We start from the raw sequence: 25,842 nt of genomic DNA, 5'->3' as shown, positions 1-25,842 counted from the left end.
GTGATAAAAATATCTTTTATCGCGTTGGCGGATTAAATCCGCCTGCTGTATGCTTGGCGGTAAGTTTCTGAGAGGTTTTTTCTGAAGTTAACAGTGCAATAGCGGAGGTAATTTCGATTTTGTGTAAATATGATACATTTATGTTAAAAAACAAAGAAACTTTGATTTTCCAATATTTTCTATTAGTTTTCGGATGCTAATAAAATTTAAGCCAACATTATATTTTGTCAACAAAAAACTATATATACCGAATAAGAAACAAAATACATGCGTACATTTCTTTCCATTTATATTTCAATTATTCGTATGGCAGCTATGCATTTGATACAGTGGGCCAATCCGGCCCTACAATTATTATTTTCACATACATTATGATATTGAAAAGGTTGTCATTTATTTTTAAGTTACATTAGATATAGGTTTTAAAAAGGGGAAAACAATAATATTTTTGGTTAATTTTTCTGAGAATTAAATCATTGGTTTTAGACTTTATTGTTGGCATCAATAATAAGTTGCTTCATGTCTTCATAGCTGGGCTGGTTCTGCGCGTCAAGACAAAAGTGTAAAAATGATTAGAAATTATATAAATCGTTCATGTAGCAACTGCACATTTAAAAGCATAGGCCAAGTTTATTAGTAATCAACTTACGGATCGCATGCGCTACAGCTGTTAGTATGATTAATGAGTTGACAGTGATGATTCAGAAATGGTCGAAAAGGTACAAGCTGCGTAACGAATGAAAGCTCTAGGCCTACTTTGGATCACGTACCTGCCAGTAATTATCGTCCCAGTGGGGGAACATGCGTTGGAAAACCCTTGGTTCCTTGCCCTGGGGGACGCGGATGATGTTCACCGTGTCAAAGGAGCGAGGGGTGGGTTCCATACGAATGTAAAGCTGTAAACAAAGAAAAAAGATATAATTAAATGTTTTAAAGAGCGATATTGTAACAAGAAAACCTTAGCCATGTCCAGAAGCTTGGCATTTTCCTCTTCAGATGCGCCAGAGCCAACCCAAAGGTATATCTCGTCTCCAGCATCCAATAGCATAATGTCTTCCGGGTCCAAGTCCTCTTGCTCGTATTGAACAACTTCCTCAACCTTCAAAAGTCCAGCAGAGCTAAGACGACAGTTGAAGAGGCGCGGTTCTAGCAGTGGAGCTCCAAGGTCACACAAGCTGCGGTCGTACTGGCCTTCACCTTTTAATTCCTCCCAGAACTCATCTGGCTCGGCGCCCTCCTCCACCTGCTCGAGCTCAACGTCATCCCAGTAGTCAGCAAAGCGATCCACGGCTGCTTGTTTTTCGAAGGCAGATGCGCCCAAGCCATTCCAAATGTAGATTTTGTGGGACTTTCCGGATAGAAGGGCGAAGGCATCACTTGAGGCCAAAGATGAGCTGTCAGCGGCCACTTCGCTAGCATGAATATCGCTTTCAATGGTGCCGCGAATGCGGAAGAGCTGCGACGACACCGGAAGTGCAGTTAAGGATGTCAATAACTTTCCCTTAAATATCTTGTAGAAGTGACGAGGCTCGTGGCCCTGATTGGTCAGCACCAGAAGACCTTCCTTGGAACCTACTAGACTCTCCTCGAAGGCACGTTCCTTGGCCGCGGCAGAGGCTTTTACTCCATGCCACACATATGTTAGGGATCCAGTGTCCCCGTTCTTACCATCGTAGTTGTAAGTGAGCACATAAGAGGCAAATCCCATAAGAGGCAGTTTCTCCTCAAAGGGAACGCTGCTTACCACGATCTCATCGGAACCAGGCTTTGCAACGTACTGTGTGATTGTTTCAATGCCGTTCTGACCGTTATCCGGCATGAACCCAAAGGCACGACCGCCACTCTTCTTTAGCTGAGTCACCACAGAGTCGATTTCATCCTCATTTAACAATTCATCAGAGCCGATATCCAGAGCCGAGCGAATAAGCCGACTATGGGCCATTCCGGCATCACGCCAGGAGGCAAAGTACTGCTTAAATGGTGCGGACTCGGCGCCCTCTACAATGCGGTGGATTTGGGTCCAAGCCGGGTACTTCTTGGTGCGTAGGAACTCTTGCGCCTTGGCCATGGCGTCCGTCTTCTCCTTCTGAGTGGCCCCCTTTCCGACCCACACAAAAATGCCAGATCCGGTGTCCAAGATGAAGCACTCACGAGTGTCGAGCATAGTCTGAGTCAGTGGTTTTTGTCCAATGGTGTCCACCTTCAGCTTGCCACTGGCGTCGCTGACCTTGTAGAGAGAAACCACTGCTGCATCCGTCCTCTCGAACGCACCATCTTCGTCGGCAGTTGACTCCTCGGGCACCTGGTCAGCAGAACCCGATCCCAGTACGTCGAAGAAGAGCTGCTTGTCAACATCAGTGCTGAAGTCGTCGACGATCTGAACACGGGCTCGTCCGTTATGATCCTGGTCCCTGATCTGGTTGGCAGCGCTGATAGCCTTAAGCTTCTCAACGCGCTTGGCCTGGGAGCCTACGTAGACATATATATCGCTGCCGGCATCCAAAATGAAACAGTCACCCTTGTTCATCGACGACACGGAAAGATTCACCTGACGTACGCGGACGTTACGCTTGCCCTTGACCTGAAATAATCGCTTCTCTCCTTTGGCGTTTGTCTCTACGTGCTTAAAGCCAGTTCCGACGCCGCCCTGTTCATAGCGAATGCCTACAATAATGTACAGTTTAATGAGACGTCCAAATTGGTTTGACTAGTTCTACCGTTTTTGAAGTAGCCCAGAAAAAGCTGTGACTCGTGGTCCTGCACCTCGCGATGTTGAATAGGACCACCATTCAACAAGTCATCTAACTGGACGGTAAGAATAGCTGCAGCTCCTGCCTCATCCGTTGAGGTCTCCGATCCCAACCAGAAGTGCACATCCCAGGACAGTTTTTTGTCTTTCTTGTTCTCAATTGTCTAAATGAATATAATTATTCGATTTTGAAAATTTTTAACTTTGGAATTACACAAATTTTGATTTTATTGCTAGGCATAGATGCCTTTACTCATATATATTATATATGGGCTTTTTTTCCACATGACGTTAACAATTTGCTTTTTAACCAGCTTAGTCCTTTTTTAAAAGGTAAATACCGCAGATATAACAAAGAGGAGTTTGCATTAATTTTTCTAGCTAGATGATTTCATATGAGTGCATTTAATTAAAACTTTTACAGTTTCAATTCATACTTACATTAAGAACAATAAACGAGTCCCCAGTGTAAAATTTGCCATAGTTATTTTTAGGATACACAACGGGATCAAAATTCTGAAAAAATAAATAGCACATTTCCTTAAAAGAACATTTTTTAAAATGCCTGATTATTTTGTCTAAATATTTATTCTTGGCATCGCTCGGTTCTACACAAACGTTTCGCATTTCGAACCTAATAAAGTTGGCGGGTGTTCAGTTAATTAACAAGAAGGAACCGACGTCCAATGTATATAAACAATTATTATATATCTTTTTGGGAAATATATTTATAAACACATAGCAGCCACACTGCCCTAGTTCATGAATAGAGGTAAATGTCCGCCGATCTCGAGTCCACCGCCTTCTCACCCTTTTCTCCACTGCTTAACCACCGCACTCGTGCAAAGGCGCAAGCTCAAAGCAAGCGATGTAAGTAAGCGCCAGCTATTTATACAACCGAACCGGGCAGGGAAGCTCTGAATCCTATTATACGACTCACCTCGATGCGCCAGATTTCCAGGCCGGGAGTACGGCCGGCGTTGGCGAAGGAGGGGTGCATTACGCGTCTGGGTGGCTCCTTGCTGTCCTTGCCACTGGGCTGAATTTGGCCGGAATTCACGGGAAACGCAGGACGGGCGTTAAGGGTGCCGGCTGAGCAAAGAGTGGACGAGACGGCTAAAAACACAAGCAGTCTGAAAGAAACAAGCAGATAGCTATTATTAAACTCTAATTGATTGTTGGGTATGACTAAATAAAACAAAACTAATCTAAAGATGAATTGCTATAGTCGAGTTCCTCGACTATCAGATACCTGTTACCCAGCTAGTGGAGGTCAAACATTTTCTAGAATATCGGTAGAAATTGGGACAAATTAAATAATATAACAAAAAATTAAAAAGAGTTTTTTGACAAATAGAATTAAGCTCTCTCTAAGCGCTCTAAAACTGAATAGAATAGAATGAAATCATCATGTGAGTCAAGACCATAAAAGACCACAAACTACCACACACCACAACTGTCACATGGGCTACTGGCGAACCCTGGAACTGTAATGAACACAAAACTCGGGTGTTGAATCACACTGTAGCCACTTTTACGCACTTACTCTATTTGAAAAGGCGAATGTTAAAGTTTTGTTAAAACGTATCACCCGAAAGCTTTCTGGACGGCGAACTGCTCGCTTGCATTACCTGGAGATGACTGCCATGGTGGCGGCGCCAGAGGCATCCATTTCGAGTCTGCCTCTGTTCTGGTCGACGATAGAGGGCGCCGAGGAGATTCCCGAGAGCTTTGTTTATTGTTGCGATAAATATGTATGAGTCGCGAATGGCGTATATGCCCAATGTGTTTGGGTGTGCGATCTTCTGTATTGGCCTTTGTTTTAATCGCTGCGTTTGTTTCCAGTTCAAACAGAGTCAGTTGCTTCTTTAGGTTTAAGCAGAGAGTGTGGGAACTGTAAGCAAGAGAATCATCAGGTCAATAAGAGAAGCAAAGATTTTAGTATTTTCGAACTTATCGCAGACCGTATTTAGAATTGTTGTTTGACCGTCAACAAGTGCGCGTATGTGATATACAGCCACCCAGTAAACAAAGTCATTAAGAACTCGTAGTAGCCTTCGACAATAAGAGTTTCCCCAAACTCGTATAAGCTATACTTCCTGATGGATTTATAAAATTTAAGTTATGGAATACTAAATGTAAATATTTCCCAAAATGTGGTTCTGCTCTCCAGCTCCCCTATTGTATGATATCATGTTTGTCTCTCCACTACGATGTTTGATCAGAGCATAAGGTTAAGGCGAGCAATAAAGAGCCTGCACGCGTGTAATCACATATTGTCATTCAGTTAATGAGTTTTGACACTTGGCTCACATGCGTATGATATCACGTTTGTTTTCGTCATTCGGCAAGCCCATTTAGCCCTTCCTCGCAACTGGGTCACAACCAAAATAAGAAATTAGTTTTTAGTGAGAACAAGCATGGGTATGGTCATATTCGATTTTTGAATTAAGGCGGGTACTACGAAAAACTATAAACATAGATATTCAGCATAAGCAAATAGCCAGAGCACACTTCTTCCAAAAGCAGGTACACATACTTTGAACGAGTTTGGAATATGAATTATGCCCATTTAGCACCTACTACACGGTAACACATGCATAGGTCTTCACTCACAAGTAATATTGTGGTCTAAAGATGACGGCTAGCACATCAGTATCAGTTTGGGAGTCCGTTAAGAGTTCGTCATCGCACATTAATTTCGGTGTTCCGAAAATAAACCTATTTGAAATGACAGTGACAGAACAAACAAATTTTGGAATAATATTATTCCGAGTCTGCTCACAAGTTGGACCAGATAGAATCGGAGGGAGAAAGGCAACTGTTTTCCATTTCCCATTTTTCAATGCATTTTTGGTCAGTACATCTTTCAAAAGCGCTCGCATATGTAACTTTTTAGCCTTCAAAGTTCGCATACATACATATATGTACATTTTAGATTTGATGTTTGAAAGTGATGCTTGTATTTGTAGTATACACTATTTATATGTATTTACATACATATGTACACTCCATGATCTGCTGACATCCCCGTAAAAAAACTAACATTAATTGAAAACATTAATTAAAACATATGACTGTTGGCCTAAATAAAAAAGGTATTAGTTAAGCAAATGAACCCAAACTTTTACTGTTGATTCTTTGATTATTTATTTACAAATTCGTAAAAAAAAAATAACAATAATGTAATTCTTTTCGTTAGGAAAAAAATAAAAATTTAAATTAACTCGCATGTACTCAATTATGCTCAATTTGAATTTTTCAACAAAAGCTTATCTTTTAGTACTTAGTCCAAAGACCCTTAATTCTGATGACGCTTTTTATTCGATTTGGAATACTTTCCACCAGATTTTGAATAATTTCCTTTGGAATAGCTTTCCATTCTTACTGGATTCGTTGCCACGACTCGTGTTGGTTTGCTGCAACCGATTCGTAGTGTCCCAATCGTCTTTTCACAATCGGCCACAAATTTTCGATTGGATTGAGATCAGGACCCTGAGCTGGCCACTCCATTAACGTAAAATCTTGATTTCCGATCCATTCCTTCACGATTTTGGACGTGTGTTTCGGATCTCCATCTTGCTGGAATGTGATATCACTCTCATTATAAACGCATTTTTCAACAAAATCGCAAAGATGGGTCTGCAGAATATCTAAATAGTCCTCTTTTTTCATAGTTCCTTCTATTTTCTTTATTGGTCCAATGCTCCACCAGGTAAAACAGCTCCAGACCATGACATTTCCTCCTCCGTGTTTTACTGTTTCCTGTACGTGCCATCTTTGCAGCGACTCTCCAGGCTTTTTCCAACAATATTGTTTTCCGTCCGACTGGTATCGATTAAATTTTGATTCATCAGACCATATAACTTTTTTCCAGTCGTCCACTTGCCAATTTTTATGTGCCTTCGCAAATTTTAGCCGTGCTTTTATATTTTTATCGGACAAGGCCGGTTTCTTTTTTTTTAATTCGGAAACGAATCCAATACGCCTAAGTGCTCGACACGCTGTCCACTGGCTGACAGGCTTGCCTATAGCTGCAGAAGCATCCTTGGGTCTACAATTGTTATCCTTTTTAATATTTTGCATCATTAGCCGCGCATCTGCATCGGTCAACAATCGACGTGGACTTCTTCTTTAAATTTTGGGTACCGCGTTTCGCCTTTTTGGAACACGAATGACTGCTGATTGGCTTATATTTAACTTCCCAGCTATTATACGCGTCGAAAATCCATTTTCAGTAAGGTTTATCACTGAATCTTCAACTTCAATTCATAAATTTCTTCATATTATTTGTTTTAATAGTTAAGAGCGAAATCCACGTGGAGATTCGTACCTTTTTGGTTGAAAGCTTTTATATTTATACTTTTTATTAAACTTTCTTAAAAACAAACGGTATATTCTAAAATTAAACTTTCAGTTGAATGAGCTGTCCAACTTTTGTTGAAAAATTCAAATTGAGCATAATTGAGTACATGCGAGTTAATTTAAATTTTATTTTTTTCCTAACGAAAAGAATTACATTATTGTTATTTTTTTTTACGAATTTGTAAATAAATAATCAAAGAATCAACAGTACAAATTTGGGTTCATTTGCTTAACAAATACCTTTTTTATTTAGGCCAACAGTCAAAAGTTGCAAGCATGTACTCATACTTGCACGCCACTGTATATATAGAATTGACCTTAGCTCCGATGATTGCTTTTTTTTAAACAGTAGATAAGACAAATCAACGGCCAATTTAACGAAATGAGCTCAGCAAAATAAAAGATTTGGAAGTTGGTTATTCTCTCTATAATCAGCCTTCAATAGAACTGATTTAGGCTAGGCTAAATTTTACTTTATACTATTATATACTATATAGAGCTATGCTATTACATATTGCTGATAAAACACCATTGCATTTTTTGAGCACACTTACTTGTACGTCAATACGATCTGCGCAATTTCAGACGATCCCGGTGCGATGATTGTAAAAACTTCGAACGACAGGCGGGCAGAGCGCTGTCTCAAATACTAAACGAAAGCCAAAGCTCGTGTTCGCTTTTATAATATTTTTCTTAAGCCCGAATCGCGCTCGCGTCTGGTCACAATCGCTCTCTGAGGCTGCTGGGCCGATTGATAGCTTATCAATCGTCCCAGCTTCGTGCGATAAGCGAAAAACTGAACTTAAAACAAATTCTAAAAAGAAAATTAAAAAATTCCCATACAAATATGTATGTATACTATTCTATTTATTATTATTTTAATTAGGTGGTGGTAGGGGCTTAGTAATCTGCTGCGGTATTTGAAAGGTAGTCGCGACGTCCTATGTTTGAAGCTTGCTTGTTCTGAACAGCCTCCAGTTTTGGGCATTCCGTGATACGATGGCCCAGACCACCACAGTAGGTGCAGCCATGCGAATCGCCCAGGTCCAGGTGCTGGTGCTCAGTCTCAGGCGCCAGTTCGTCCAAGAAATCTGGAACCTCTTGCTTGCCCTCGATGAGCAGGTGCTTCAGGTCTAGCAGGACCGACTGCTCGGTAATCTTGTTTATTAGCGTGGTAGCCAATCCCTTAGTGTTGGAACGACCTGTACGGCCAATACGATGCACATAGTTTTCAATATCGTCCGGCATGTCATAGTTAATAACATGTTGCACGTTGGGGAAGTCGAGGCCCTTCGAGGCCACATCGGTGGCCACCAGCACATCTTTTTTGCCCACGCGGTACGCATCGACCGCCCGCGATCGTTCTTCCTGATCCTTTCCGCCGTGAATTGCCACCGCCTCCACGCCTTTCAGCAGCAGATACTCATGTATGCAATCCACATCCTGCTTCTTCTCAGCAAAAACGAGCACGGGCGGCGCGGTCTTCTGCAGGCAGTCCAGCAAATATACCACTTTTGCCTCTTGCTTAACGTACTCAACATGCTGGGTGACGTTCATTGACGCAGCACCTGCGCGGCCCACATTTATTGTGACAGGCTTCACGAGGGCTGAACGGGCAAAGTTCTGGATCTTTTTTGGCATGGTGGCCGAAAATAGAAGGGTCTGACGCTGGCCTTTGAAGAAGGAGAATATCGTACGCACGTCCTCTTCAAATCCCATGTCAATCATGCGGTCAGCCTCATCCATGCACAGGTACCGGCACATGTCTAGCGTAAGGATCTTCTTGTCCAGCATGTCCATGAGGCGACCTGGTGTCGCCACAACGATATGTACGCCGCGTGAGATCACGTCAAGGGCCTCGCTGACCGGCAACCCACCCATAGCCAGGCAGGAACGAATCTCTGGCATTCCGCACACCTGAAGGTGCTTGCTATAGTGTTGGATGATCTCGTGTGTTTGCTTGGCCAGCTCGCGGGACGGGCAAATGATCAGCCCGTAGGGGCCCTCGCTACGCTCAAAAGGCAGACTGTACTCCTGTTCCAGGGCAAACATGATGACCGGCAGCACGAAGACCAGCGTTTTTCCAGACCCAGTGAAGGCTATGCCAATTAGGTCGCGGCCAGCTAGTACAGTGGGCAGACCTTGCACTTGGATTGGGGTCGGGGTCTTAATGCCTTTGGCCGCTAAGCCGTTCAGAATACCTTTGGGGAACTTCATTTCCCGGAAAGTGCGAATTGGCGGGCTTGGATTTTCTCCCTCCACTAGGATCCTCAACTCCTGGCGCACGGCCTCGCGATCTTTCTCCGACATTGCTCGAATGTAACGCGGCGGCTGCCAGGAGGTTTTAATGGGCTGCTCGTACTGAATTCCCTTTGCTAACTCTGCCACACCCATAAGGGCCTTCTGCTGAGCAATGCTCTTCATAATCTTTTCCTCCTCTCGTAGCTGCTTTTCGACGGCACTCAGCTTTTTGGCCTCCGCAATTTTCTTTAGTTCTGTGTGCTGGTCAAGCAGACTAATGTTGTACTTCCGCCCCCAGGTCTCGACGTCGTGAGCGCCCAGCGAGTCCTCCTCATTCTCGTTTTCGCTCGATGACTTTGGTTGCGCCATTTCCGAGGCTAGATGCACGATCCTACCCAACTTCATGAGGTGCTGCTTCTTCCGTTCCTTCAACGGCACGTACGGCACATACTCCTCGTTGTCCTGGTCGCCTTCCTCGGAGGAGTTAGACGACCTCCGATACCGCTTTACAAACGCCATACAAGTCGATCTATATTTCTGACTTTCGCTTGGGGCTAATCTGGATGTAAACAAACAGGCCACTGTGCGACGTTTTAAAATAGGCAAGCCCGAAAAATACTTTATTTTATTAGCTATCGACTACACTTATTAAATAGTAATTCCACTGTCAGCTTTTCGCCGGGTGTGTATTATAACAATTTTTGCGGGAAATACATATTCAGGCATGCTCCGGTAATCGAATTCGTAAGAATTAGTCGATTTGATGCGAAAATTTTGCGAAAACCAGAGCAACTAAATAGAAAGATTTGGCCCAAATCGAGTTCGAAAAAAAAATTACGATTACCGAAGTTCAATTCTAAAAATAGTTTTCCACAACTTTGTATGTTTTTATTTTATTTAATTCCGTTTCTTTCCATTTTTATATATTGATCGGAAACTGTATAATCAGGCATGCTCCAGTAATCGTAATCGTAAAAAAAGTTTTAAATAAGCATTTCTGTAGAATGCTTGAAGAACCGTATATAAGTGTACGATAGTACGCTTTTAACAGAACCTGGTTTCCAATTCCATTCAATTCCTTTCTGGGAAAAGAACAGCGACCGAATATCGTATAAATCCGTTTCCCTTCTGACTGCAACTATTGTGTATAGAAATAGGTATTCAAAGCAGTGTGAATATGCTATTTAATTAAACAAATTATATCGATTGCTGATTTTAAAGTAACTTTCTGTCCGCTTCTAGCTCGAAACATCGATATTGGTATATTACTTGTCATACAACACTATATTCGACAATTTAACAAAAGAAAAAAGAGCATTGTCTGGATTAAGTCCGAATTTAAAGTGCAAGATACAGAACTGCCCCTGCTATGTCTATGTCAAAAACGACTAACACCTACAATCGTCAGAACTGGGAGGATGCCGAGTTTCCTATTCTGTGCCAGACTTGCCTTGGGGACAATCCGTACGTGCGGATGATTAAAGAGCGTTTTGGCAAGGAATGCAAGATATGCACGCGTCCATTCACAATATTTAGATGGTGTCCTGGTGCCCGTATGCGCTTTAAAAAGACGGAGATATGCCAAACATGTGCGCGCCTGAAGAACGTGTGCCAGACCTGCCTCTTGGACCTGGAGTACGGATTGCCCATTCAAGTACGAGACGCGGCGCTCAAAGTGGCTGACAATATGCCACAAAGCGACGTTAACAAGGAGTACTACATACAAAACATAGACGCCCAGCTGCAGGACGGTGATGGCACAGAGGCGGCTGGGGCTGTGGGTCGATCCCTCGCTGCTAACGAAATGTTGTCCAAGCTTGCGCGCACGGCGCCGTACTACAAGCGGAACAGGCCGCACATCTGTTCCTTTTGGGTTAAGGGCGAGTGCAAGCGTGGCGAGGAGTGCCCATACCGCCACGACAAGCCCAACGAGCCGGATGATCCGCTGTGTGAGCAAAATATTAAGGATAGGTACTACGGGCGCAACGACCCTGTGGCCGAGAAGATCATGAAGCGTGCAGCCTCGCTTCCCACACTCGAGCCACCGGAGGACCGAAACATCACCACTCTCTATGTGGGAAACCTTCCCGAAGAGATCACGGAGCCCGAGCTACGAGATCAGTTCTACCAGTTTGGCGAAATTCGATCCATTGCGCTGGTGCCACGCCAGCAGTGCGCTTTTGTACAATACACCAAAAGAAACGCTGCTGAGCTGGCTGCTGAGCGGACCTTTAACAAGCTGGTGATCCAGGGCCGGAAGGTGAGCATTAAGTGGGCTCACTCTCAGGCAAAACAGGGCACCGCCGCAAAGACGGACAGACGCTTCGACTTGGCCGCCATTCCTCCTCCTAGCGCGAAGCCTAACGACTATTTCAATCTTCGCCAAGAGCAAATCAACGTCATGCCCGCCGGCATGAAGCTGCATCAGCTGCCATCGAATTTAGTTCCGGCGTCGGCTTACCAAATGTACGGTCAGCCGACTTATGCAGCGCCCTACGGCAACGTCAGTTCCACAGCCGCTTCTACCTCGGATGTGAGTCTCGACTCCATATCGATTCCTCCGCCACCGGGTCAAGTACCTTATCCTAGTCAGGACGGGAGTCGGATGGGAGCTGTAAAGAAGTAGACAACCCAATGGTGAAAAGTGGCTTCAATAAAATAAATCCGTTTTATAAAAAAAAATACAAACATTTTAACGGGGTCAATTCCAAGCAGTGCCTTAGGAGGGAAACTACAACTTAAAAAGGTCTTTTGTTGCAGTCGCTTTGTAGAGAAATGAAGACATATTTTTTAATTCTAAATACTGAGGTAAAAACAAAAATGTTTAAAAGTGAAAATGGTTATTTAACAAATTTTTCATGTATCGAAGATTGTATAAGTGATGCTGCCCACAATTTGAGCCCGAAATCGTCAAACCAAACATATTCTTACTGGGGTTATTTGTCTTCGATGAACTAACATGTTTTCGAAAATTAAGCTCTTAAACATAAAATTTTCGATTTTTCAAAGAAAATTGTATTGTAAAAGAAGGTCTAAAAATTTTTATTTTTTTGTTAAATTATTAGTCTATATAGAACAATTTGTTATGCTAGATTATGAAAATCCGATCAATAGTTATACCCGTTACTCGTAGAGTAAAAGGGTATACTAGATTCGTTGAAAAGTATGTAACAGGCAGAAGGAAGCGTTTCCGACCATATAAAGTATATATATTCTTGATCAGGATCAGTAGCCGAGTCGATCTGGCCATGTCCGTCTGTCCGTCTGTCCGTCCGTCTGTCCGTCCGTCTGTCCGTCTGTCCGTATGAACGTCGAGATCTCAGGAACTACAAAAGCTAGAAAGTTGAGATTAAACATACGGACTCCAGAGACATAGACGCAGCGCAAGTTTGTTGATTCATGTTGCCACGCCACTCTAACGCCCACAAACCGCATAAACTGCACGCCACACTTTTGAAAAATGTTTTGATATTTTTCATTTTTGTATTAGTCTTGTAATTTCTATCGATTTGCCAAAAACTTGTTGCCACGCCACTCTAACGCCCACAACCGCCCAAACTGCCACGCCCACAATTTTGAAAATGTTATGATATTTTTTCATTTTGTATTTGAATTGTAAATTTCTATCGATTTGCCAAAAAACTTTTTGCCACGCCCACTCTAACGCCCACAAACCGAAAAAAACTGTCAGTGTTGAAGACTCGCCTTCGCACTTCCACTAGCTGAGTAACGGGTATCAGATAGTCGGGGAACTCGACTATAGCGTTCTCTCTTGTTTTTATATTATCTCTTACACAATTTTGAAAAACATTGTTTCGAGAAAATGGCGTTTAAAGATTGCGGTCAGGGAATGACTGGCTCGGCGCCAGTCAATCTTGCACAATTTCTAGAACTACCTTTTGAGGTATTGCCTTTATCTATTGCTTAAAACATTTTGTTTGAGTGTATGTAGGTAGTTGTCCCTTTAATATCAATAGAATTTATCTAGAGGAAAATTCAAATGAAAAAAAAATGAAAAGTTAAGCACGCAGACTTCAGAGACACACTGCGTGTGTGTGCAATTATGTTGACCCATGTTGCCACACCCACTCTAACGCCCACAAGCCGACCAAAACACCTACACTTTTGGAAAATGTTTTGATATTTTTTCAGTTTTGTATTGGTCTTGTAAATTGCTATCGGTATGCCAAAAATTTTTTTTGCCACGCCCACAGTTTTGATAAATGTGTTGAAATTGTTTCCTTTTATTATTAAATAAAATTGAATTTGTTTGTTACGCCCACTCTAACACCCAAAAACCGCACAAAATTGCCACGCTACAACTTTGAAACATTTAGAATTTTTTTCTTTTAATTCTTTTTTCACAATTTCTATCACTGTGACAGAAAAAATAATATTGGGTATCTGATAGTCGAGGAACTCGGCTACAGCGTTCCCTTGTTTTTACTTTGCTAAGAGGTGCTTTTCCTTGATAGGAACGATATATGTATGTATGAACGATGTATGTATGAACGATGTATGTATATAAATATATGTACATATTTAAGTTTATTCCTCCGTATTTGTAGGGGAACTTAACAAATGGACCTATGGCTATGTAAGGGTTACATGGGTGTGATCAGTGCATATGCTTATTTTAATGTTATTTTAGACTAGTTGTAACAATATAATATGGTTATATTGTTTATACTCATTTTTAATCATTTCAGATAAGTAGGGGGATTTGTGTCTTAACTAAACATATGATCAAAGTATTCAGGGGGTATATACATACATTGGTCTATATATATTATATATATATTATATATATGCATTATAAACCAATATACAATTAATAATATCTTTGCAAAGTTATTTTTGCGTTTTGTAATTATTTCTAGTTTTGTGATTTTTATCGATAAATTACACGTGTGCAAGTGTCGCTTATTTAAACTGTAAAAGTAAAGACAATTAAATTACCTACTAAATAATCCAGCGATTTAAACTTTAAAATATAAAGTAAGTGTCATCCCGTATAATTGAGCGCACATTCGCAGGGAGACGCGTGCACCTCGGCTGAAGTTTAAAAACTTGTTCAGCAGATCTTAATCATTCTGTTCTTAAGTCTGTCGGAGAACACGTTTAAGACCGCTGATAATAAAACCGCGCGATGGCAACTGTTTTTTTTGGAAATGTCGTGCACACCAAGTCGTTCAGCGAGTTCGAGTCCTTTGAAAGTGGATTCCTGGTAGTAGACGACTGTGGCAAGGTGGGCTGTATGACTCCCAGAACAACACAATGAGCTAACGTGTGTTTCGCACACAGATTATAGGAGTGGGTCAAGACTACCAGGCGTGGGCAAGCAGCAACCCGACCCAGGCCAAGGGTCTGATCGAGGTCCAGCTGTCGGACTACCAGTTCCTTATGCCAGGTTTCGTCGACTGTCACATCCACGCCCCGCAGTTTGCTCAACTGGGATTGGGACTAGACATGCCGCTTCTGGACTGGCTGAACACGTATACTTTTCCGCTGGAGGCGAAGTTTTCCAATCAGCAATACGCCCAGAAGGTCTACCAGGGTGTGGTCGTAAGTAGTACTTGGGAGCACACGAACTGCTTATCAATGGGTCGCACCGGCCCACCACAGTTAATTTTACTCGTAAAATTGTATACTAGATTTGTTGAAAAGTATGTGAAAGGTAGAGAGAAGCGTTTCCGATCATATCAGGATCCATAGCCGAGTCTATCTGGCCATGTTTTAGAACGTTAAGATTATGCATGCAGATTCTAGAGAATCTGCAGGGCAAGTTTGTTGATCCATCTTGCCACGCCCACTCTAGCGCCCACCAACTAACCAAAATCACACTTGGAAATTTTTTTAGATTTTGTATTAGCTTTTCCATTTCACTTTTCGCAACAAACTACCGATATTTCCAAAAAGCTGAGTAACGGGTATTTGATAGTGCGTTGTTATTTGATAAGATAATGATAGTTTACACTCCAGGAAGCAACACTGCGATGTGGAACCACGCTGGCGTCCTATTTCGCCACCAACCACTTGGAGTCAACGCTAACCTTGGCGCGGGAGGCGGTGCGTCAAGGCCAGCGGGCACTGATAGGCAAGGTCTGCTCAAACTGCAACAGCCCCGACTACTACGTGTGAGTACCGAGCGTGACAAATTTCGTCTGTTAAACTCAGTATTGTTGCTCTGTACAGGGAGACAGCAGAAGAGGCGGTCAATGCAACTGTGGCTTTTGTGGACGGCGTGCGGAAGCTCGGCAGCCCGTTGGTGATGCCGACAATTACGCCTCGCTTTGCCCTTAGCTGCAGCAAGGAGCTGCTAAAGGGTCTGGGCGATGTAGCGAAGCGATTCGACCTGCATATCCAGAGTCACATCAGCGAAAACCTGGCAGAGATCGAGGTAGTAAAGGGGATATTTAAGACCAGCTACGCCGAAGCATACGACGATGCTGGACTGCTAACGAACAAGGTTAACTCTTTTGGGTTTTAGTTTGTGCGCCATCTTCACCTTTCTTTATCTTTCACCTTGCAGACGGTAATGGCTCACGGTGTGCATCTGGAGGACGAGGAGGTGGCACTTCTTAAAATCCGCGGGTGCTCGGTGGCCCACTGTCCCGCTTCGAACACTATGCTAAGCTCGGGTCTGTGCGATGTTCAAAGACTTGTGAGCGCCGGCGTGAACGTAGGTCTCGGCACAGATGTTTCGGGGGGAAACTCCGTCTCGATTCAGGACGCCTTGCTGCGCGCATTGGAAGTGTCAAAACACCTGGACTTTTTCAAAAAACAAAACATCCGCGGAACGGGGGTGGCCAAAACACAAGATCCGAACTACATTCAGTTAAAGTACAAGCAGGCACTCTATTTGGCCACTCTGGGTGGCGCCAAAGCGCTGTCCCTGGATCAGTTGACCGGAAACTTTGTCCTAGGAAAGGAGTTTGATGCCTTGTTGGTGGATGTCAGCATCGTCGAAAAATCCTTGCGGAGGCTAAGCGTCGATGAGCTGGTGGAGAAGTTTATCTACACAGGCAGTGATCGCAATATTGTGGAGGTTTTTGTGGCCGGCAAGCGAATTAAACGGGGATAGAAGAGAGCAATTTAACCTTTAACAGTGAAATTTCGCAAGGAAATGTATAGAGAATTTATTTTCAAAATGCTGAAATTAAATTTTTAGATCATCTCCAATGTACTTATTTATGTACACAGCCAAAAAATAAAAGCAAATTTATCTTTACTAGTTTTACATTTTATACTCGGAGCAGCTATGTACATATTCTATACTTCTTGCTTCCACCACTTTATAGATTAATCACATATTGACTAATGGGTCAAGGAATCTAGTTACAGCGAAATTAGAATACACGAATAAATGATCTCTATGGTGTGATGGATAAGGCGTAAAAGCAATGTCGCCAAAGTCTGAGGGTTTCCGTCGTTATTGTTGTTTAATGCAATAGGAATGTTGAATTTGGCTTTGCTGTTACACAAATTAAGTAAGATGTCCTCAGGCGTACAGAATTTGTTGTTGAGCTATATAAATTGCATGCGCTATCGCTAACATACATATACCAATACTTTAACTTTAGGGATTAAAGCTTACACTTTTACATGAATTTACACTAGATTCAGCTAAGAGTGCGAAAATACGGGCTAACTGCGATTAATATAAGACGCGTTTTACGCGTTAAACATATTTTGCTGCGTGGCATCGTTTTCAAAATCTGTCCATGCGTTGTTTAGTTCCATAAAAATTAGCTTGGCAATCTCCTCATTCTCTGTTCCATTATGCTAAAAACAGAATGCATTAACACAAACCAACTAGTTTTTGCGCGTGTACCCTACCTTATCAGGATGAACTGCTAGGCAGGCGCGACGGTACGCTTTCTTGACCTCGGTTGGTGCCACCATGCTGGACATCTCGCAGCGCTGCCACTTGGCATTGTCCCACAGCACTGTGTGCATAGAGCAGAGAAGCGCACGGATGTTATTTTTTTTACCATCGGTCTGCAAATTTGTAAATTAAACGAAGCTTCATTTAAGTTTTCGTATTGTCTTACCCATTCCATAATCCGCACTTTCTTCGGGTCCATATCCCGTACCAAATCTTCCTTGCGCATTTCATTAATGGATCGTGGACCATGGTTCATTTTGCTGCCAAAGGAGTAGCCTTGTTGGCCCAGAATATCAGCAAATATGTCCTTGGACCCGCCAGAGCCCGCTTGATGCGCTGCTTTCTGTGAATCAAAGTGGACTCGACTGTAGTCTGGTCTTGATTGGGCAGGCACCGACTGTGACTGCGTTGGCGTCCTAACAGACGATGACGTGGGCAGAGTTTGCGATAGCGGCGGTGTATGCATAAACGTTGTTTGTGGTTGCGAATATGGTGAAGGCTTGTGAGTTGGGCTTGAGAACTGAGTCGGCTGGGGACTAGTGCCGACGGGAGACTTTCCACTTAGCGTGCTGCGGTTTAAGTTTATGTTGAACTCTGTCACCATGTCGGCGATGTTCGCAAATGGATCTGCAGATGCCTTTACCGGTTGAGTTGAAAGATTGGTAGCCGCTGGCTTAGCAACAAAAGTTGGCACGGAGCCAAAATGTGCAAAGCCCGATGGCTTCAAGCTGGGCACGTTGCCTGGGTCCACAGATCCAAATATGTCGAATGGGTCAGAGTTTATTTGTGGTTGTGGCTGCTGCGGTGGCGGTGGTGGCAGTATGTCAGGAATTGGCGCTGAGCCTATGCCCGTGGAGTCATCATCACCGAAGGCCCCCAACAAGTCAAAGCTGGCATCTGTGCTAGGCTTGGCGGTGGCTAACGGATCTGCTGCTGGTACGTCACTGGTCTGCTGGTTCAAATTAAGCAAGTCTATGGGTGGAGAAGGCTCTGGCATGGGCGACGGAAGTTCGTGGGCGGTCTCCGTGACATCGGGCAAAACGAGCGGAGAGCTGGCGCTCTCCTCGGTGCGGGCGCTCGATGGTAGCGAGAAACGCGTGCTGGGCTTGGTCACTAGAATACGCACATTAACCTCAATACACAGAGCCAACTAGCGTACGCACTTACCAAAATTGTCGACCATCTCTGCATACTCCAAATCTGAGCTAAACAAAGCGGCAGATGATCGCATGGGCTTGGCTGGCAACCATGGTGGCTTACGGCTTGGAGGTGACTCCGAGGCAGTCACAGCCAGAGAAAGTGAAACGCAGAAGCGATGTGTTACCTGTTCAGAGTCAGGCAAGTCATCCAGGTCCTTGTTTGTGAATGTAATCAACGTTTCTGGTTCGGGGATGAAGCCCGTGTTAAATTGAGACTGACATATCTTTAGGCCTTGTGGTCGGACCATTCCCTTTCGGGCGTGGAACAACACCACTGTCACATCACCGCAGACGGTCAAGTTAATCGGCAGAACTATTTTACCGGATTCGACCTGATACAACCTGCAAGAGTTGGTTAACAAGAAATAATTTGAATGGATCTGTTGCTTTAATTCTCACCGCATCATTTCATAGTCCTGCAGTGTGCTAAGCAGCAAGTTCCCATTGCAATACACCTCCATATAGATCCTACAGCCGTCGCGCGCCTTGCTCATTCTGGGCACAGGCTGACAGGTCAGAGATACAAGGTTTGTATTCTTGTAGTGCGGCAGCAGGGGCGTGGGCCGCAGAATGTCACCGAAGTAGTACAGATAGCGGAACTCGGAGGGGCGCAGGTTAATGGTATGCCGCTTAACAGCAAAAACTTGCACCGCGTCTTCCGGTTCCTGAATCAAATCTGCGTACATAAGAAGCGCGCATATAACGGTGGCGGCAGTGCATCCACCCGAGTCTCCAGTCTGCACGACTACAATAGATTTAGGGTCCGCGTTGAGAAAATTGTACATGTCGGCTGATACAGTAAACAGGCCCTAATTAAAAATAAAGATTGGATTTTTATTTTATTATTTAAGAGTTTTTCAATTGTAAAAACGCATTCATTTTATATACTTAAAATGCTTGCAATCGGCATCTTGGCAACATTACATACCTGCAGATTAGGAGCATGTGCCTGTGGGCACCCATAAACTGAACATGCCTCAACTGTTCTCACGGGTGGCGGTAGACGTGGCTCTGTTCGTTGGCCGAAATTGTAAATGCTAATTTTTTGTGGGACAAAACGGCTCTCTAGATATAGTCGGACGTCTTCGATGTTGTTCGTCTTGTACGTCGACTCAAATCCGTCGGACGGGCAGGGCATTACAAGGATACGAGAGGTAATGTGGCTTATATCAAGATCATTGCGACCAAGAGATTGTTGCATTGTTTGCATCATTTTGGTGGACGTATCTTTAATGTTCTTTAAAAGCGTTCCAGCGCCGCCTCGCAGCGATGACAGAAGACTTCCGTGTCCATTACTAGATAATGGTACGGCGGCGGAGAGCGGTGTAGGGTGCGGAGTGGTGTTAGACGGTTCGGTGAAGAACTCAGAGTGAACTGAACTTTTGCGATAAGGACTCTCGGCCGGAAGAGACTCGATAGGAATTGTATGAATGTCAAGAGGTCCTTTAAGGGACCAATTGTGTGTCTCAGCTAGGGCTGCGAGGCCTTCTAGCACCATGGCAATATCTAGTCGCTCGAAGGGGTTCACTTTTAAACAGCCCCGGATTATATCGCGAAAGCACTGATACTTAAGATCTGGCGGTACTATGTAATTGGCGTTAATGATTCGCAGCTTGCCGCCATCCTCATAGGGATGCTTGCGATAGCACAGGAAGTAGAGGATGCAGCCGAGAGCCCATATGTCCACTTTAGGTCCAATGGGATTGTTGGACCAAGTGTCGAGCATCTCAGGGGATCGGTAAATCGGTGTAGTTACAGTGTTTAGCTGGTCCTCCAGCATGCTGCGCTGGTTGGCGCTCCATTGAAACGTGGGTGACAGCACCTCCGTGCTGGCGGATCCAAAGTCGCACAGCTTGATCTGTTTGTCGTTGCCAATGAGAAAATTCTCGATCTGCAACCGGATAGGAGGGTATTAGTCTGTGACTTGCAGCTTATGTTGCAGACCAACCTTTATGTCTCGGTGGGCTATCGGCGGAGACTGTGCGTGCAAGCTGGCCACAGCCCGTGCCATTTGGTAGAAGATGCGCAGCACACAGGTCGGATCGATCGGGGCATTGTTTGTCCTTAAGCAGTCCACCAGTGATCCGCCTGCCAAGAATACAAATCCATGTGCTCAAGTGTACATACTGTATGTTTGGACGCCCTAAGGCGCCACTTACCTTTACACAGCTCGGTAAGAAGCAGGTACTGAGCTCCTAATTGAGCTGACGAGGCGGTATAACTGGAACCCACAAAGGCGACAATGTTTGCGTGCCCCGACACCTGCTTGTGGATGCTGATCTCGTTTATGATGGCGGTGGAGGCCTGCTTGTCAGCCCCGATTAAACGCTTGAGGGCGTATTCTGTGCCAGTTTGCACATCTTGGGCTACGTACACAAAGGCGTATCCGCCTGAAAAATGGGATGGAAGCGAAAAGGCAAGTAGATAACGAGATACTGATAAGAGCCTGCCTAAATGCTAAATGCGATACGCTCACCAGCTGGTAGTCTGATATGTATTTACGAATATTCTGTCGTCTCATCTACAGCTCTCGCCACGGCTGCGAACTTTCACCCGCCTTCAGTCTACTGTCCTTCTTATATAAGAATTTGTTTCAGTGGTCATGGGCGCAAGTGGTAATGCATAACCGTGATAGTAGCGATGCACAGTGGCCCCAATATGTGTGTTGGCCTGGCTCAGGTGGAGCTGCGCCTCTCAAAATCAGAAAGCGTAAACAAGGCGCAGACAAGTACTTGGATCGGCTTAGTGGCTTCAGTTGCACTTCCTATTGATTTTTCCACCCATGCGCCTCACCTTCGGCAATGACACACTTGATGCACAGCCTGTGCCCAGCTACTTCTACGAACTGGCCCACGAAGTCGTTGTCCAGCCTGCCCCCGAGGGCTCCTGGTGCTCCGCCTTCTGCCGATTCGCTGGCCTCGCTGGATGAGAAGTAGTTCAAGTTCAGCGACTTAAAGAACTCGCTCATTTTGGTGGTGGCCAATGCTTGACGGCTAGAGTCCACAACTTAAGCACTTATAATATCAGGCGCCCGTTAACAGAACTAAAACAATTTCTTAGCACTGTGGCCACAAAAAATAAAAAGATGAATGTGCAGGGCTGCGGAGGTGCAGGTTCGGCAGCAGGTGGGAGCGGAAGATGTTGGCTCCGATAACTTGATCCCGTAGCCCTGGAGCGCTATCGATACTTTGCGCTTTATCTTATCGATGTGGCGCGCGGGTAACGGAAATATTGATTTTGTACTACATTTACAGGTTTTGAATGAGAAATTACTCGCACCATCTTCGAAATTCAGTATGCCTGGCTGGGAGATTACAGCTAAGGTGTCATATCCTGCTCAAATCTTCCAATCTAACCAGTTTTTGCGGTCAAAATAATGGTAGTACCCCCAGAGGCTTTCTAGCAATCAAAAATAAAATCTTTACAGACGTTTTCACAAATAAAATTTAATAGAAAAAACGTACAACAAAATTTACTATTATTAGAACATTGAAAAATTACCTCAACCAAAACAAAAGTTATTAGGCTGTATAATTATATGCATATAATAGACCTATAGTTAAGGTAGTTTGTTTGCAATAATGGACGCACGGCGCCTTACCATGAAATCAAATAAATTGTGGTATTTTCTCACAGGAATAAAAATTAAGACTTTGCAAAACCTTTCAAAGTTGGAAGTTATTGCTAGGTTTTATTTCCGAGACTGCCCAATATGGTGGATTAACAAAACTCAAAATAAAACAAGAGAGAACGCTATAGTCGAGTTCCCCGACTATCTGATACCCGTTACTCAGCTGGTGGAAGTGCGAAGGATAGTCTTTAACACTGACCGTTTTTGGCGGCTTGTAGGCGTTAGAGTGGGCGTGGCAAAAAGTTTTTTGGAAAATCGATAGAAATTTACAAGTCTAATACAAAAATGAAAAAATATCAAAACATTTTTCAAAAATGTGGGCGTGGCAGTTTTGGACGGTTTGTGGGCGTTAGAGTGGGCAAAAAGTTTTTTGGCAAATCGATAGAAATTTACAAGACTAATACAAAAATTAAAAAATATCAAAACCTTTTTTAAAAGTGTGGAATCGACAAACTTGCGCTGCGTCTATGTCCCTGGAGTCTGTATGCTTAATCTCAACTTTCTAGCTTTTGTAGTTCCTGAGATCTCGACGTTCATACGGACGGACAGACGGACGGACAGACGGACGGACAGACGGACATGGCCAGATCGTCTCGGCTATTGATCCTGATCAAGAATATATATGCTTTATATGGTCGGAAACGCTTCCTGCTGCCTGTTACATACTTTTCAACGAATCTAGTATACCCTTTTACTCTACGAGTAACGGGTATAATGAATTGTCATGCTTTATGCCAACGCACTGGCATTTATTAGCTGGCTTGTAATATAATATACTGTTTTTTCCAAAAAGTCATTCCCCTTTGAGTCGCCTGAGTAAACTCCCGCATTTGGGTGTGCATTAAGCGTGCATGTGTCTTTGAACCAATTCAAGGTCCAGCTCTGAAGTTTGAGTTTCCTATGTACATCGAGCAAGGCAAAGTAGGCTTGCAGTCAACAGCTAATTAGGAAACCTTGCGAAAGTCTCTGCAGGAGCCGGCCGTCGGAATAAAGAAATTAAGTTCTAATTAACTTCTAAGCCTTTGCGCCGCTTTCCCTGATTGGAACACCGAACAAGAGAGAACGCTATAGTCGAGTTCCCCGACTATCTGATACCCATTACTCAGCTAGTGGAAGTGCGAAGGAGAGTCAACACTGACAGATTTTGGCGGCTTGTGGGCGTTAGAGAGGGCGTGGCAAAAAGTTCTTTGGCAAATCGTCAGAAATTTACAAGTCTAATACAAAAATGAAAAAATATCAAAATATATTTCAAAAGTGTGAGCGTGGCAGTTTCAGGCGGTTTGTGGGCGTTACAGTAGGCGTGGCAAAACGATTTTTGGCAGATCGTTAGAAATTTTAATAACTAATACAAAAATTAAAAAATATCAAAACCTTTTTCAAAAGTGTGGGCGTGGCAGTTTTGGGCGGTTTGTGGGCGTGGCAACATGAATCGACAAACTTGCGCTGCGTCTATGTCCCTGGAGTCTGTATGCTTAATCTCAACTTTCTAGCTTATGTAGTTCCTGAGATCTCGACGTTCATACGGACAGACGGCCAGACGGACAGACGGACATGGCCAGATCGACTCGGCTACTGATCCTGATCAAGAATATATATACTTTATATGGTCGGAAACGCTTCCTTATGCCTGTTACATACTTTTCAACGAATCTACCATACCCTTTTACTCTACGAGTAACGGGTATAAAAATGGTAACGGCAGTACTTTTTTCCTCGGATGAATGAGAGCTCCGTTACGATACGCTTGGTCCGGAGGCGACTACGGATAGCTGCAGATGGCCGTAAGTTTACGTAAGCCGAACTGCGCAGGTAGTTTCGTCAGTATGTAGTATGTAATTTGCCTGTTGCAACTGGCCAACTTGATGTAACACATTGAGATCGCTCGAATGCAAAGTACCCAACCTTATCAGCGTATTGGTAAGCGCCGCCCTGCCCTACTCCAACGTTGTATCGATGCCCCCGATCTAGCATTGACACGATTTTCAGGGAGCCACATTTGGCCAAAGCCGCGTAATGAAAGACAATAAAAAATAAACATTTTCCGCGCCATTTGGCGGGCCAGCAAAGCGGTCGGGGCCGTGGAAAAGCCCTCTGCAGGCCAACAGCGGGGACATTCTGTTTGCACAACTGCAGCCGAGAACACGCTGTCGAAAAACTCATTACCTTTGGACTTACATAGAATTGGAACTGGAGCCACCATGTTTCGGCGAGTAATCGATATCCCCAGACTGATCTTCATGCTGGCGGCGGTCGTCGTGCCCTGTCAGGCCCAGCTCTACCCTTTAGTCGGACTAAGACCGGCTCCGAATCCCGCTAAATTTCTGAGTGCAGTGCCACGCCTAGTGCTCTACAACCCCTTTAGTGGCCAGCAGGTGGAGCCGCTTCGGTACTCGGCCCTTTTGCAGGACAGACGAAAGTCCGTGAACGGAAATATCGTAGAGCTACCTCAGCTGTGGCAGCCCTGCTCCTGCGCCGAGTTCTCCTGCCGGTGCTGCATTGGCTTGGCTCTGGGCTTCGGCGAATCAGCCAACCGGCGGATGTGCGCCGCCATCGACTACAACCGGGCGAACCTAGGTCTGCGCCTCAGCGTCGACATAAACCAGCGCAACGTGGCAACCTTCGGGTTCTCAGCTCGAAATCCGCCCGAATACTGCGTGCCGCTGCCACTCTCGAGCTGCCTGAGACTATACGACATCCGTACCTTCGGCGAGGGCAATATGCAGGTATGTCTGTCGGTGGTCTTTAAGGTTCTGGCCAGCCAGTTCTTCGAGTACCGCCTCAGCTGCCTGCGCTTTGGCGCCAGGGGAGTATTCTTCGTTCGCGACGTGCCGCAGGATCAAGGGCAGGGACAGGATTCACTGGAGCAGGGGTCTAGGCTCGATGCGGGTCAGGAAGCTGGCAGACAGGAGCAGCTTCAGTTTCTACGTTAGATGATTTTGGCCTTTCCCTCACGCGCTTCAAATTGTCTTGATCCATGCATGCTTTAATACGTTACTTGTTAAGTGAAACAGTGAAATTTTCGTTAATTAAAAAGCCTTTAACTCTAAGACCGCGCCCAGCAGCACAGACCCCATGAAAATGGCAAAAAATGGCAGTAAACTGGGCCCTCACTTGGGCTTGTACGGATGATGATGCAACTGCCTTAGATCTTATTGCACACATGAATGTACCAACGGATGTAATCGTTCTTTAAAACATTTTGGTCAACGATCGCGCACACAGCAATTACTTCTCTTCCCGCCCACTTATTCAAATGGGGGGGAGTGAGATGCGACGGCCCTCCAACCATTTAGGCTGCAAAAGTGGCCTAGGGGTCTTGAATAACAGATAATATATTTAATTCTGCGTATCCTGGCTTGCGCAGACTCGCAATTAATAGATAGGAATATCGTAGCGATTTTCTCATAATATTTTTGTTAGCCCTTAGCAAGATATATTGATTTCAGCCAGTGGTTTGCAACGCAGTAAAGGAGGCAGTTGCGACCTGTAGAGTATATATGTACATATATTCTTGTTTGCCCGTCTGTTCGTTTCCAACTTTCCACAAAAGTCTTATTTTTATTGCAAGTTGTATACAAGTCGGAAAGGGTCGAATCGCAACACTACCATAACTATCATATGGCTGCCAGTTGATTTTAAAAATTTAATAATTACTGGCAGGGTATTAAAGTTTAGGCTTACCAAAGCAAAATTTCTTGTTTCGTATCGTTTTTATTTATATTTACCATTTAGTACTCATACTTTATTATTATTAAACTAAGCCAAAACT

The 25,842-nt window shown here is 44.1% G+C and overlaps 6 protein-coding genes across 7 annotated transcripts; 3 read left to right on the top strand and 3 right to left on the bottom strand.

The window, feature by feature from the left end:
• Nucleotides 1-369: 369 nt before the first annotated feature.
• LOC122619458 (gelsolin) lies at nt 370-7,820 on the bottom strand. 2 transcript variants are annotated; one of them, XM_043796423.1, is made up of 8 exons: nt 7,669-7,820; nt 4,381-4,643; nt 3,690-3,882; nt 3,191-3,265; nt 2,718-2,913; nt 959-2,664; nt 771-896; nt 370-542 (listed from the first exon to the last, which is right to left on the bottom strand). In XM_043796423.1, the coding sequence occupies exons 2-8, from the start codon at nt 4,419-4,421 to the stop codon at nt 483-485; spliced, it is 2,397 nt and encodes a 798-aa protein (XP_043652358.1). In that variant the 5' UTR covers nt 4,422-4,643; nt 7,669-7,820; the 3' UTR covers nt 370-482. The 2 variants fall into 2 exon arrangements, with proteins under 2 accessions (XP_043652358.1, XP_043652359.1); XM_043796424.1 differs by lacking the exon at nt 7,669-7,820 and having other exon boundaries at nt 4,296-4,402.
• Nucleotides 7,821-7,964: 144 nt separating this feature from the next.
• On the bottom strand, nt 7,965-9,978 carry LOC122619459 (ATP-dependent RNA helicase abstrakt). The gene has a single exon (XM_043796425.1). The coding sequence runs from the start codon at nt 9,872-9,874 to the stop codon at nt 8,015-8,017; it is 1,860 nt and encodes a 619-aa protein (XP_043652360.1). The 5' UTR covers nt 9,875-9,978; the 3' UTR covers nt 7,965-8,014.
• Nucleotides 9,979-10,592: 614 nt separating this feature from the next.
• LOC122620679 (pre-mRNA-splicing factor RBM22) lies at nt 10,593-12,031 on the top strand. Its single transcript, XM_043798266.1, has one exon. The coding sequence runs from the start codon at nt 10,725-10,727 to the stop codon at nt 11,979-11,981; it is 1,257 nt and encodes a 418-aa protein (XP_043654201.1). The 5' UTR covers nt 10,593-10,724; the 3' UTR covers nt 11,982-12,031.
• Nucleotides 12,032-14,280: 2,249 nt separating this feature from the next.
• Nucleotides 14,281-16,586, top strand: LOC122619698 (guanine deaminase). Its single transcript, XM_043796783.1, has 5 exons — nt 14,281-14,603; nt 14,660-14,920; nt 15,338-15,492; nt 15,551-15,824; nt 15,888-16,586. Exons 1-5 carry the CDS (start codon nt 14,505-14,507, stop codon nt 16,437-16,439), a joined length of 1,341 nt encoding a protein of 446 aa, XP_043652718.1. The 5' UTR covers nt 14,281-14,504; the 3' UTR covers nt 16,440-16,586.
• Nucleotides 16,587-16,778: 192 nt separating this feature from the next.
• On the bottom strand, nt 16,779-21,544 carry LOC122619696 (cyclin-G-associated kinase). Its single transcript, XM_043796782.1, has 9 exons — nt 21,236-21,544; nt 20,602-20,832; nt 20,391-20,530; nt 19,371-20,333; nt 18,842-19,251; nt 18,411-18,784; nt 17,410-18,356; nt 17,195-17,356; nt 16,779-17,140 (listed from the first exon to the last, which is right to left on the bottom strand). The coding sequence occupies exons 1-9, from the start codon at nt 21,408-21,410 to the stop codon at nt 17,030-17,032; spliced, it is 3,513 nt and encodes a 1,170-aa protein (XP_043652717.1). The 5' UTR covers nt 21,411-21,544; the 3' UTR covers nt 16,779-17,029.
• A 2,631-nt stretch (nt 21,545-24,175) lies between these two features.
• On the top strand, nt 24,176-25,663 carry LOC122619573. The gene has a single exon (XM_043796593.1). It carries the CDS (start codon nt 24,272-24,274, stop codon nt 25,001-25,003), a length of 732 nt encoding a protein of 243 aa, XP_043652528.1. The 5' UTR covers nt 24,176-24,271; the 3' UTR covers nt 25,004-25,663.
• The last annotated feature ends 179 nt before the right edge of the window (nt 25,664-25,842 follow it).

The sequence above is a fragment of the Drosophila teissieri genome, chromosome 3R (assembly GCF_016746235.2).
Source record: "Drosophila teissieri strain GT53w chromosome 3R, Prin_Dtei_1.1, whole genome shotgun sequence".
In the NCBI taxonomy this organism is placed as follows: Eukaryota; Metazoa; Arthropoda; class Insecta; order Diptera; family Drosophilidae; genus Drosophila; species Drosophila teissieri.
This window is presented reverse-complemented; position numbering and strand designations above follow the sequence as displayed.

Bases quoted from the DNA above. Each gene is read 5' to 3' on its own strand.
- LOC122619458 (XM_043796423.1), bottom strand. From the start codon at position 4,421: ATGGATGCCTCTGGCGCCGCCACCATGGCAGTCATCTCCAG. The intron at 3,266-3,689 runs GTGAGTCGTATA...TTATTTTTTCAG, and splicing joins TGGAAATCTGGCGCATCGAG to AATTTTGATCCCGTTGTGTA. The intron at 543-770 runs GTACGTGATCCA...CTTGACGCGCAG, and splicing joins GGGACGATAATTACTGGCAG to AACCAGCCCAGCTATGAAGA.
- LOC122619459 (XM_043796425.1), bottom strand. From the start codon at position 9,874: ATGGCGTTTGTAAAGCGGTATCGGAGGTCGTCTAACTCCTCCGAGGAA.
- LOC122620679 (XM_043798266.1), top strand. From the start codon at position 10,725: ATGTCTATGTCAAAAACGACTAACACCTACAATCGTCAGAACTGGGAG.
- LOC122619698 (XM_043796783.1), top strand. From the start codon at position 14,505: ATGGCAACTGTTTTTTTTGGAAATGTCGTGCACACCAAGTCGTTCAGC. The intron at 15,493-15,550 runs GTGAGTACCGAG...TGCTCTGTACAG, and splicing joins AACAGCCCCGACTACTACGT to GGAGACAGCAGAAGAGGCGG. The intron at 15,825-15,887 runs GTTAACTCTTTT...TTCACCTTGCAG, and splicing joins CTGGACTGCTAACGAACAAG to ACGGTAATGGCTCACGGTGT.
- LOC122619696 (XM_043796782.1), bottom strand. From the start codon at position 21,410: ATGAGCGAGTTCTTTAAGTCGCTGAACTTGAACTACTTCTCATCCAGC. The intron at 20,833-21,235 runs GTGAGGCGCATG...CCCATTTTTCAG, and splicing joins CAAGTGTGTCATTGCCGAAG to GCGGATACGCCTTTGTGTAC. The intron at 20,334-20,390 runs GTTGGTCTGCAA...ATCCGGTTGCAG, and splicing joins TAGCCCACCGAGACATAAAG to ATCGAGAATTTTCTCATTGG.
- LOC122619573 (XM_043796593.1), top strand. From the start codon at position 24,272: ATGTTTCGGCGAGTAATCGATATCCCCAGACTGATCTTCATGCTGGCG.